The 12238-nt window shown below is 39.3% G+C and overlaps 1 protein-coding gene across 1 annotated transcript; it reads left to right on the top strand.

Annotated features, from left to right (window-relative positions):
- Positions 1-1154: 1154 nt before the first annotated feature.
- On the top strand, positions 1155-10683 carry LOC122591538. Its single transcript, XM_043763802.1, has 8 exons — positions 1155-1161; positions 1893-1934; positions 2001-2281; positions 3708-3939; positions 4573-4905; positions 6460-6582; positions 6684-6906; positions 10182-10683. The coding sequence occupies exons 1-8, from the start codon at positions 1155-1157 to the stop codon at positions 10681-10683; spliced, it is 1743 nt and encodes a 580-aa protein (XP_043619737.1).
- Positions 10684-12238: the final 1555 nt, after the last annotated feature.

Raw genomic sequence — 12238 nt, 5'->3', positions numbered from 1 at the left:
TATTTAGAGGTGTTTGGTATTTAGTCTTTTAATTAATATATTGTAATCATCCGTCATTTATATAGGTTGTCGGGAATACATAACAAGCTTGGTAAACTATTATTTTTGTGGATTGTGAAGCACAAAGGTAAGATAACTTACTTTTGACACATGAGGGACACAATAAAACTTAGTTTTGATAATTAAACCCCATTTTATGTTGCTTAAATTATCTCATGCATATGTTGGGTGTTGGATATATGAGGGAGGTTGATATATCGTATTTTATACCCATTTCCCACGGTTTATATAGTTAAGTTAGCATGTTTAATGAGTCGTTTCGTATACATTTGTTGCGTTTATGGTATTTGTTAGTGTTTCAGGTTAGTAGCAGATATTTGAGAGTATTTCTTAAGAAAACGACACTCTTGGAGTGAAATAAGTGCTTACGGATGATTTCCGAGTCGTTTGGATGAAGTTTGGCGAAGGTCAACAAAAGTCAAACTTGAATCAAGTCAAGCTGCGCAGCAGCTAAGAGCTGCGCCGCAGCTTTCAAACAGAAGATCCAAGCTGCGCAGCAGTTGTAAAACAGGGGGCCGAAGCTGCGCAGCAGCTTAGTAAGCTGCGCAGCAGCTCGTCTAGTGGGTTTCCAGCAAAGTCAATGAAAGTCAAACGGTCAACTGCGGTCAAAGGGAGCTGCGCAGCAACTTAAGGTCGATTCTGCACATGTTTTTTTTGGGAAACATATAAATAGCTTGTTTTTCATTCCAAAACCCTATGTTACATTTTCCAGCCGTTTTGTAGACCCCTTGGAGGAGACTTTTGATCAGATTTCTCATCTTTGAAGATCGATATTACGATTGGATTATTCTCGTTATTTCCGTTCAATTCTTTGTACTCGGTAACGATGAACTCCTTCATTTTGATTTGTTATTTTTATTTCAATATGAGTGGCTAATCACCTTTTCATCCATCTTGATGGAGTGAGACATTATGTAGGGATTGCACAATATTTATTAATTCAAGTGATTTGATTTAACATTTTGTCGTGAACTTAATCTATTAATTCTTTGTAATTCAATTATTGATTGCGGATGATTTGTACTCATTGCTTGGTGACGACTAGGATTTGGGTGTAAGTTATTTTGATTGCTTAGCTAGAAGCGATTAGTTCTATGACGGGTACGGTAGAGGGTGGTCAATATTTGATAAGAATTAACGGGTTGACGGTTGGGTACAATCGATGGGCAAAATTGTTATCTGAAATGATCAAAACCATTGTTTAACTAGGGAAGTTATAAAAAGGCGTCTCGGGGTACCAATCTTAATAATGAAACTAGTTTATACAAGAGAGTCGAATAAGTAGTTAACTTGACGGGTATGGGGTTAACGATTAATTTGAGTCTGGGTCATTAAATCACTAAATTGAATTTGAACTTCATCAAATGTGCAATCCTAACATTCTGTTGAGCGAAATCAAGATGGGTGACTTTTAAATTCTTGTCTTAAATTACAAACTCTTTTTCGATTAATCCTTTGGGATTACTAATTTTCAACTAACTACTTGCATCGTGGCAGTTCGGCCACAAAACCCCCATTTTACATGAATCATTAAACGTTGTTACAAATGCTTGTTTAAGTCCTTGCGAACGATCTCGGCTTACCAGTTTTTTTCACTATACTGCATGCGATCAGGTACACTGCCTGTGAGTGTGTAGTAATCAGTATTTTCGGTAAATCGTGTTTGTAAATTTAAAGCTAGATTTCGCACATCAAGTTTTTGGCGCCGTTGCCGGGGACTTAATTTAAGTAGTTGTTTAGTTTTGTGATTCGACCCTTCCCTGCATTCAATTGTAAGGAAGTTATTTGTTTTAATAGATAGATTTTATTTTTGTTTTTGTTTTACTTTGTAGTTTCTGGTGCGGTTAACGGTTTTACTTGTGGTGTTTGTACAGGTGCTTTGTGGTTGATGAACACAAGAGCCTCTGGCAGACCTTTGCTTAGTCCTCAATCTAATCCAGGGAAAGCCAGACGACGCTTACTCAGATCAGACAACACGGAGCCCTCAAACACCGGAAATATAGACTCTAACACCGAAAACCGTGACCACCCGGACATAGACTTGGATCAATATTACTCAAAGAAAGGTTCAACGTCCGAGGTGCGCTCAAGTCCTAGATTCTCCGAAGGTAGTGGGTTGTTCAAAACTGGTGATAGTTCAGGGGAAGAAGATAATCAGGATAAAACTGATCAACAGGATTTAACCGAGATTCCTAGAGAAAATCCTCAGCCAACTCAACCAGTCAGAGCCAGGAGAATGGGTGATAGAGAGCCAGAAAACCCCAATAACCGTCTTTACGGTGACCGTAGGAGAAATATCCCCACAAATAGGGGCACTCCTATTCGCCTTCCAACCACCAGAGTAAACTTTTCTCTTAAAGGAAGTCATTTGAAAAGTGTGGAGGAGGAGAAGTTTGATGGGGTGATGAACAATGATCCACATGGGCATTTGGAAAGGTTCGAGAAGATTTGCAGGTTTTATCACTATGGCGCGAACTAAGATGATAATGTGAAGCTTGAGCTTTTTCCACTCACTTTATGTGGAGGAGCTAAGGCATGGCTCAAGGAGCAACCAGATGATTTGTATACAACGTGGGATGAGCTTCGTGTTGGGTTCATTGATGAGTTCTATTCTATAAGGACTCAGAGACAGTTGGAGAATAAGATCCGATCATTCACTCAAGATCCAGGGGAAGATGTAGTAGATGCCTGGAAACGATATAAGGAGATGATCAGGAATTGCCCAGGAAACAATTTGAACACGGAAGCAGTGGTTGCTAAAGAGAACTAGAAGGGAATTAGCCGGGGCATTTGGAGGTAGTTTGAACAATGTCATCCCAGCTGAAGGATACAAAATCTTGGATGATATGGCCAAAGAGTTCTCTGATCGTGATGAGGTTGTAAGTAAGAGAACTAGTGGAAAGACTGTAGCGAAGTTGGAGAGTAGTGAAGAATCAAGCTTGGTTGCTGAAGTCAAAGCCCTCACAAAGCAGATGAACGAGAGGTTTGACAACCAAGACGTGAGATTCAAAAGCATTGAAAGGGATGTTAAGGTAATTGCTGATGGTTGTGACTACTGTGGGGACATGCATTATTCAGAAGATTGTCCGAATAAGCCAGCTCAGGAAGTTAACTATGTCCACAATCAGCAAGGGAACTTCAGTCAGGGTACCGGTTATCAAAATCGGTCATCAGGTACTTCCTATCCTTCGTCCAATTTTAATGCTAATAATTCTGGTTTTAGTGGAAGCAGGTTTAGCAGGTTCAATAGTCAGTAAAATGCGAATTCGGAATTGAGAGACATCATGAAGGATTTGGTAGGCGCTCAGAAAGCTACCAGTGAGAAGATGGCCTCTCAATGGGATGCTATGACTACTAGGTTGGATGGATTGGCAAATAAGCTTGAGCAAAGTTCGAAGAGTACTCAAGCAACGTTTCAGGATATCGAGGCTAAGCTTGAAAGGCTAGGAACATCAAATAGGCAGCCCGGTACATTACCGAGCAATACCCAGCAGAATCCAAAGCCTCAACAGAATAATCAAGGATCTGGAACCAAGTACAACCATCCGAATGCAAGAAATGAGCAAGTGAACGCAATCACAACAAGAGCAGGTAACTCTTATGACTCTGCAAATGTTTCACCTAATGTTGTTACTCCTCTTGTGCAGGTTGAACCAGAAGTTGCGGTTGATGAAGAGATCGAGATGGAGCCAATCCCGACCATTCCATCTAAGAAAGTTGAGAAACCTACTGTTGAGGCAACTCCCGTGAAGCCTTACAAACCGAAGGTGCCTTATCCTCAACGGTTGAAGCAAGGGAAGATAAAGGAGAACTTTAAGAAGTTCGTTGATCTAATTCAGAATGTTAACATTACTGTTCCATTAGTTGATCTCCTTGCAGGTATGCCCAACTATGCAAAGTTTCTCAAAGATCTCATTTCGGATAGGAAGAAATTTCAAGAAGATAAGACGGCAGTCATGAGTGCCGAAGTTTCAGCGATTATAAAGAACGAGATACCCCCTAAGCTTGATGATCCAGGGAGTTTTCTTATTTCTTGTTCTTTTGGTCTTGAGTTATATAAGGCATTGGCCGATCTTGGGGCCAGCATCAATCTAATGCCTTATTCAGTTTATAAAAAGTTGTCTCTTGGTGCATTGACCCCAACCCGTATGAGCATTAGGCTCGCGGATAGATCTTTCCAATATCCCATGGGGATAGCGGAAAATTTGCAGATTAAGGTGGGTCATTTGATATTCCCGGTGGATTTTGTTATTTTGGAAATGGAGGCGGACATCAATGTGCCTCTAATTTTGGGCCAACCGTTCCTCATGACCGCGGATGCCATCATCCGAGTCAAGGCTAAGGAAATTTCCTTAGGTGTCGGTAATGACCGGGTTATGTTTAATGTTGATAAAGCTCTTAAGCATCCATACTCATGTGATGAATCGTGTTTCAGGATCGATGTGATAGAGGAGGAAGATGCTTTGGAGAAGGAGCTTATGGACTACTTGGATATGGAAGATGGACAAGCAGTGTTAGCTTGTAGTGAAGAAGAGCATGAGTTGGTTGAAGAAATGATGCATGAAATCATGGCTCTTAATGTTGATGAAACTCCACAGGAGGATGAACCTTTCGAAGAAATCAATAATGATGGAAGTATCCGAGTGCCTACATCGGTTGAGAGTCCTCCCACAGATTTGGAACTTAAGCCACTTCCGGATCACTTCGAGTATGCATATTTGGAAGGTACATCTCTTCTTCCAGTTGTTATCTCATCTTCTTTGATGGAGGATGAAAAGTCTAGACTTATTACCGTGTTGAAGGCCCATAAAAAGGCCTTTGCATGGAAGATTTCTGACATCCCGGGTATAAGTCCAGAATTTTGTAAGCACACAATTAACTTTGTCGATAATGTTAAACCTGTTGTGCAAAGACAACGGAGATTGAATCCAAATATGAAGGATGTTGTTAAAAAAGAGGTTTTGAAATTGTTAGATGCGGCAATCATATTCCCCATTTCTGATAGTTCATGGGTGAGTCCGGTACATTGTGTACCGAAAAAGGGTGGGATGACTGTTGTTGTAAATGACAAAAATGAATTAATTCCCACAAGAACTGTCACGGGGTGGAGGGTATGCATCGACTATCGGAAATTGAATGAAGCGACCCGCAAAGATCATTTCCCTTTACCATTCATTGACCAAATGCTCGAACGGCTTGCCGGAAACGAGTATTTCTGCTTTTTAGACGGGTTTTCTGGGTATTTCCAAATACCCATAGACCCGAAAGACCAAAAGAAGACTACCTTTACTTGTCCCTATGGCACTTATGCCTATAAGAGGATGCCTTTCGGTCTTTGTAATGCACCCGGTACTTTCCAACGTTGCATGAATGCCATCTTTCAGGATATGTTAGAAACTTCCATGGAAGTCTTTATGGATGATTTTTCTGTGTTTGGTAGTTCATTTGAAAATTGTTTGAAGAGTCTTGACAAAATGTTGGAAAGGTGTGAGCGGGCACACTTTATGGTTAAGGAGGGTATTGTTTTGGGACATAAAGTTTCTAGAGAAGGGTTAGAGGTAGACAAAGCTAAAATTGATGTAATAAGCAAATTACCTCCACCTACAAATGTTAAGTCGGTTAGAAGCTTTCTTGGTCATGCCGGGTTTTACTGGAGGTTTATTAAAGATTTTTCTAAAATCACTAGACCCATGACTAAGTTGTTAGAGAAGGATGTCCCGTTTGTTTTTGATAAAGACTGTCTTGAGGCATTCAACTTGCTTAAAGAGAGTTTGACCAATGCCCCTATTATGACTCCACCCAATTGGGCCATACCATTCGAGTTGATGTGTGACGCTAGTGACTATGCCTTAGGGGCCGTTTTAGGCCAAAGGGAGGATAAGCATTTCCGCCCTATTTCGTATGCTAGCAAGACTTTGAACCCAGCTCAACAGAATTACACCGTTACTGAGAAAGAGTTGTTAGCTGTGGTGTATGCTTTTGATAAATTTCGTCCCTACTTGGTCCTTAACAAGACAATTGTCTACACTGACCACTCTGCCCTAAGGTACTTGTTCACGAAATAAGATGCTAAGCCCCGTTTGATTCGTTGGGTCTTGCTTTTGCAAGAATTCGACATCGAAATTAAAGACAAAAAGGGGGCAGAGAATGTAGCAGCTGACCATCTTAGTAGGCTCGAAAACCCTCACCGTGAGGAGTTACAAGAGCATGATATTAATGATGATTTTCCTGATGAGTTTTTGATGAAGATTGAAACAGGTCCTTGGTTCGCCGATATTGCTAACTATCTTAGTTCAGGTGCAATTCCAGAAGATATGTCAAAGCAAGAGCGGAGGAAACTTCATACCGAGGCCAAACATTACTTTTGGGAAAATCCATTTTTGTTTAAAATTTGTGCAGATGGGATGATAAGGAGGTGTGTAGCCGATGATGAGACACGCCAGATTCTCGATGCTTGTCACCATGGGCCAACTGGTGGACACTATGGAGCATCCGTCACTGGTAAGAAAGTTTATGATGCTGGTTTCTTTTGGCCAACCGTGTTCAAGGAAACATTTCCAAACGAGATGAAATGCCTCAAAACTTTATTCAGGTATGTGAAGTTTTTGATGTTTGGGGCATAGACTTTATGGGACCTTTTCTCCCATCGAATACGAATTTATATATCCTTGTTGCCGTTGATTATGTCTCAAAGTGGGCCGAGGCGAAAGCCTTGCCAACGAATAATGCACGTGTGGTCATTCATTTCTTGAAAAAACTTTTCTGTAGGTTTGGTGTGCCTAAGGCCTTAATCAGTGACCGCGGAAGTCATTTCACGAATCACCAACTCGCTAAGGTGCTTAAGATGTAACAACCGCCTTGTAAATATTCTAATTAAGTTTCTTAAGTCGTACTTTCGCCATCTGAACGGCTAGCCAGTTCAATCTACTTAAGTTCTTGACGTACTTTAGACTCAAAATATGTGCTTATTCGAAGGTCAATTAGATCTTAAATCTTGATTTATGTGACGGATTATGAATTAATTCGATAAAACACGAAGGTTCAGTTCATAAATGTTCATGTCCATAGGTGTTCTAGTGCAAAATGTTCACAAATAGTCCCTTGGAAATACCTAGTGCATTCATTTGGAAAAGATATAAATAGAATGTTGTAGTGTGAGAAAATCCACTATTCATTCATCACCTTCATTTCTCACTCTCACTCTAAAAACACATAGTCAGGAAACCTCTCCACCACCATTTTCACACACTAAAATCACCATCTTGATTTTGGGTTGGTTAAGTGAAATCATTTGTACTTCCGGGTTCCTTGTGACGATCAAAACACGTTTCCAACAACAAATCACAGGTAATAACAACATCTTTTGAGAATTTGATCCAAACAAAAGTGTACTTTTTGTGTTCTTGTTCTTGATGATTCGGTCCGATTTTTGTTAAGAAATCATGTTTATAAGCAATGGGTTTGTGTCTAAATGTGTTTAACATCTTTTTGGTGAACAAATTTGGGTCATAACATGATTAAATTACAAAACCCATTTTCAAATATGAACATAACTAGTTCTTGAAGTTCAAAGTGTTCATGTGATAATTTGATCCTGAAATCTGAAAAATGTGATAAGATTATAGTGTTAATATGTTAGTATGTACTAATATCACGTCCTAACTCATTCCAAAATCGACCTAGACCTCTATGGATTTAACTTCCTCATTGGTTAGGCTCATGTTCATGTTCTTGAGCTGCTACTGCTGCTGCTCGTTGCTGTGTGGTTGAAGTGTGGTTCGGTCTTGGTTCACATAAGGGTAACTGATCAATGATCGGTTTTGCTCAAATATTATCTTGAAGACGATCTTGTGTTGTTTACAAATGGGGTAAAACGACCTAAATGGCTGAGAGGTGAAACGACCTAAATGGCTAAAAGGTGAAACGACCTAAATGGCTGAGAGGTGAAACGATCTAAATGGCTGAGAGATGAAACGATCTAAACTGATAAAGAGGTGAAACGATCTAAACTAATGAAGAGGGAAATGATCTAAACTTGTGAGCACGAAACGATCTCATTTACCAGAACCAAAACGATCTTAATGTCACAATGACGAAACGACTTAAATGCTTGAGCTGGAACGATCTAAACAATCACAACCAAAAATGATCTCTTTTAACTACGAACAAGAAACGACCTCTTTTAGCTATGTATATGAAACGATCTGTTGGCCAAGAACCTGTAGAACGATCTAAGAAGGTTGTCTAATGAAACGATCTGAACTAACCCAAGACTAAGACGATCTAAATAACCGAAACCCACCTATCCTTTTAATTGATCAGATAGTCGACCTAGCCTGGTACATAACTCATGGACAGACCTTGCTTATAATATTCTTTGATTGAGAACAATCAAGACTACTCATAGACTTCAGAACTAATTCTTAAAATGGTCCAAGACAATGTTCATTTTACAAAACCCTAATCAAGTTCACTAATAAAGAATGTGTAGTTAATTAATGATATAATCAGGTTGTGTATGTTCAAAAATGTACAAGTTTAGTTCAATTCGAACACTTGAGTACATTTAAAGTCCATTTTGTGCCAAAACATTTTCAGTTCATTAAAGACCAAATCATCGGATCGTCAAGAACAATTTTGTGATTTATTAAACACTAAGACTAACATGTGTACGTATTTTACGAACAACTATATGTACATAGGCTTCTGTCAAGACGTGCTTGGACTTCGATAGATGTAATATATCTATCTCTGTGATTATTCTCTGTGCTCGATAACTGTACTGTACCAGATCACTGTGAGTTCACTTATCCCCTTTTCGTACATTTTGTTCAGAGCTCTTTATCGGGGACTGAAAAGCATGAAAACTATTTTTGTACTTAAATTATATATATTTATCTAAATATATATATATGTGTTCTTGAACTGTTCTACGTACTATTACATGATCGCATGAAAAGTATTTCGTACTTAAATGTATATATATAAATATATATACATATGTTCTAAAACTGTCCCATGAACTATTTTATGAATGTACAGACTATTTATAAAATGATTCTGAAATACATCCTTATTATTATTCTTATCATTATATATACTCTCTTGAGTGCATTTAGATCTTGAATGGGCAGGATCTGAATACATTCCTATCATCATACTTATTCTTTGAAATTGTATTCTAGATCTTGAATGGGCAGGGTCCTGAATACATCTGAATCACTTATACGTTCTCTGTATGTACTTATTGTTCTATGTATGAGTTCTATTTTTACTGCTATCAATTCATATCCCACAGTTCAGGGAATGAACCGTAGGTAATTATGGACAGCGCTGTTAGGGTAGGTCCACCCTCATTCTCTACAATTCTGGAGGATGCATATTATCTGTACTTATTTGATCTAGATCATGCTTGTAGCTTACTCGGTTGTTGTGAGCTTACTGATTCACTATCGTTCATCATTGACCAATCGGGTTAGCAGTAATTATATACATACATATTAAGTACATTACATATTCCAAAACTATTCTCAATATTACAAAGTACTTTTGATAGACGTACAGATCTTATGACTTGTTCTTAATATACATACTAATATTATGTATAAACAATAAGTACTTTATGTGAATCTTACCAACTACTTTCGTAGTTGACCCTTTTGAACTTACATGCTTTTCAGGCTAGGTTCTTAGTTCTCATAGCATAGGAGTCTTCCTACTTCCAGCTTACCTCTATGGAGATTGCTCGTGCATTCAAGATTAGTGGCTGTGAAGACATCCTTTGCTTGTTCCTGTTCTATGTTCAAAGAGTACTTAAGATAATTGTTATGTCTTTTGAATATTATCTAATTCAGGGTTTATTCCAAATGTTGTAATAACTTATGATACTTCTTATTCCTTAATGTTATAAGCTGTGTTTGAACTTGTACTGTGCGTGCTTGTGCTTACCTGTACATCCCGTATATTCCGCTTTAGCGGGGTGTTACATAAGAGGTACGGTGTAAATCACCGTTTTTCAACCTCATACCACCCGCAAACGAGTGGCCAAATTGAAAACACGAATCGGGCACTAAAGAGAATTCTTGGTCCACCAAGCTTGATGATGCTCTATGGGCATTTAGGACCACCTACAAGACACCAATTGGGACTACCCCATTTCGGTTGCTTTATGGCAAGACTTGTCATCTTCCTATTGAAATTGAGCATAAAGCCTTTTGGGCGCTCAAGAATTGTAACATGGACCTAGTTGAGGCTGGTGAGTTGAGATCTATGCAATTAAATGAACTAGATGAACTTAGGTTGTATGCTTATGATAACTCCTTGTTGTATAAGGAACGAACTAAAGTGTGGCATGACCGTAGGCTTAGAAAGAAGGATTTTAAAGCCGGAGATAAGGTCTTGTTGTTCCTTTCCAAGTACAAGTTCAAGCAACCCAAGTTGACATCTAGGTGGACCGGCCCCTTTGTGATCAAACATGGCTATCCGTCTGGTTATGTGGAATTGTTTAAGTCAGATGGTACTTCTTTTATTGTAAATGGTCACAGGTTAAAGCTTTACCATGAGGAGGAAGAAAGTGTGGGAGTCGTCGTTGACGAGCTTCCCTTTTTCGACATGAAGCAATGATGAAGAGCTTCGAGTCTAGCTAGAGACTCGCAAATAAATTAAGCGCTTCGCGGGAGGCAACCCGTGTTTCTAGTTCCCTTATTTGTGATTATTTTGTTTGATTGTCTTTGGTATTGTGTTTTAATAAGAAATTACAGGTAGAGTCCGCTCACACTCGTTCCGGTAAGTCGTTTCAGGAGTAAACGAAGGTAAGTGTGGGGGTTTTTGTTGTCTGCAGTTTTTTCTTTCCTGTTTTTGAGTTGCTCGACAGGTATGTTGTTGTCGTACAACTTGTGTCGTTTTGAGAAAACCAGAAAATTAAAAAAAAAAAAAAGAAAAAAAAAAGGGGAGCTGCGCCGCAGTTAGCCAAGCTGCGCCGCAGCTATTCTTTTCTGTTTGAAAGATGCGCCGCAGTCAGCAAGCTGCGCCGCAGCTATGGTCAAACCAAGTCAACCTTTCTTAATCAACAAATAAGATTGTGGGGATGTTTTTCTTCACACACAAACTAATTCTCTGAGTTTTTCTTTTTCTTTTCCCTCTCTCTCGATCGGCCATAGCCTCTCTCCCACCAACTTCCTATTTAAATCTCTTTTGTTCTTTTAATCTTGCAAAATGACTAGAACAGGAAAGGTATGTTTTGTTTCTCTCCTATTTTTAAATTCTAAATCATTAAATCTATAATGTTCATGGCATTATTAGTTTTATTAGATTCTTAAAAATCAAATTTATTGTTAAGAAGATTAAGAACAAGGAGTAGTTGGTTGTAATTTGATATTGAACCTTCATGGAACTAGTTAACCTAGTTAGGTTTTGATTAAAAAAGTTGTTATTCTCAATTAAAGATAAACCCTAGAATTTGAATGTGGAGGGGTTTGTTGTTCACCTGTCTGTTGCCTGCATCTATTCATCCCTGGTTTCAAAACACCCAAGGTGCGCCGCAGCTTAACGCTGCGCAGCAGCTCTCGAACAGAAACCCCAAGCTACGCCGCAGCTTAGGTGGCTGCGCCGCAGCTCTCAACCAGAACAGCCAAGCTGCGCCGCAGCTGGCCTGTTTCGTCGCCTAACCTCATTTTACTTCATATACGTTTAAGTTACATTGGGGTTTGACTGTTTTGATGCTTTCTTGTATGTGTAGGACGCTGCTACTTCTAGTCGTTTGGGACGAGGGGGTTCTCGGGCTTCGTCCGCCACTGCACCTCCTGCCACACCTACTGTTGAGCTTACTCCCGAGGCTGTTGCTATGGGCGTTCCAACCCATCCGTGGCTTCGATTTCCACATCTAACTCCAGAGAACAAGAATAAATGTACCAATCGTTTGGCTACTTTGTACAATAAGGACATTACTGAGCCAAAGTTCATGGAAAGCAGTATGCTGAGAAGTTTAGATGTGCGGACTGAGGTTAATAATTTCTTTACTCTTAAGCATGAGGGAACCGATCCTGATGGGAATCGAATCGATAGGGACTTTAGTATGTGGTTTGATATCTTTAGTAATAGGGAGAAAGTATATAAGGAATGGTGTTTGGAGTTCTACTCTACCATCTCTGTTGATGATATTGATTCAGTAAAGAGTGTT

Source organism: Erigeron canadensis, chromosome 3 (assembly GCF_010389155.1).
Source record: "Erigeron canadensis isolate Cc75 chromosome 3, C_canadensis_v1, whole genome shotgun sequence".
Taxonomy (NCBI): domain Eukaryota; kingdom Viridiplantae; phylum Streptophyta; class Magnoliopsida; order Asterales; family Asteraceae; genus Erigeron; species Erigeron canadensis.
The sequence above is the reverse complement of the archived record's forward strand: the minus strand, read 5'-3'. Positions and strand labels throughout refer to the sequence as shown.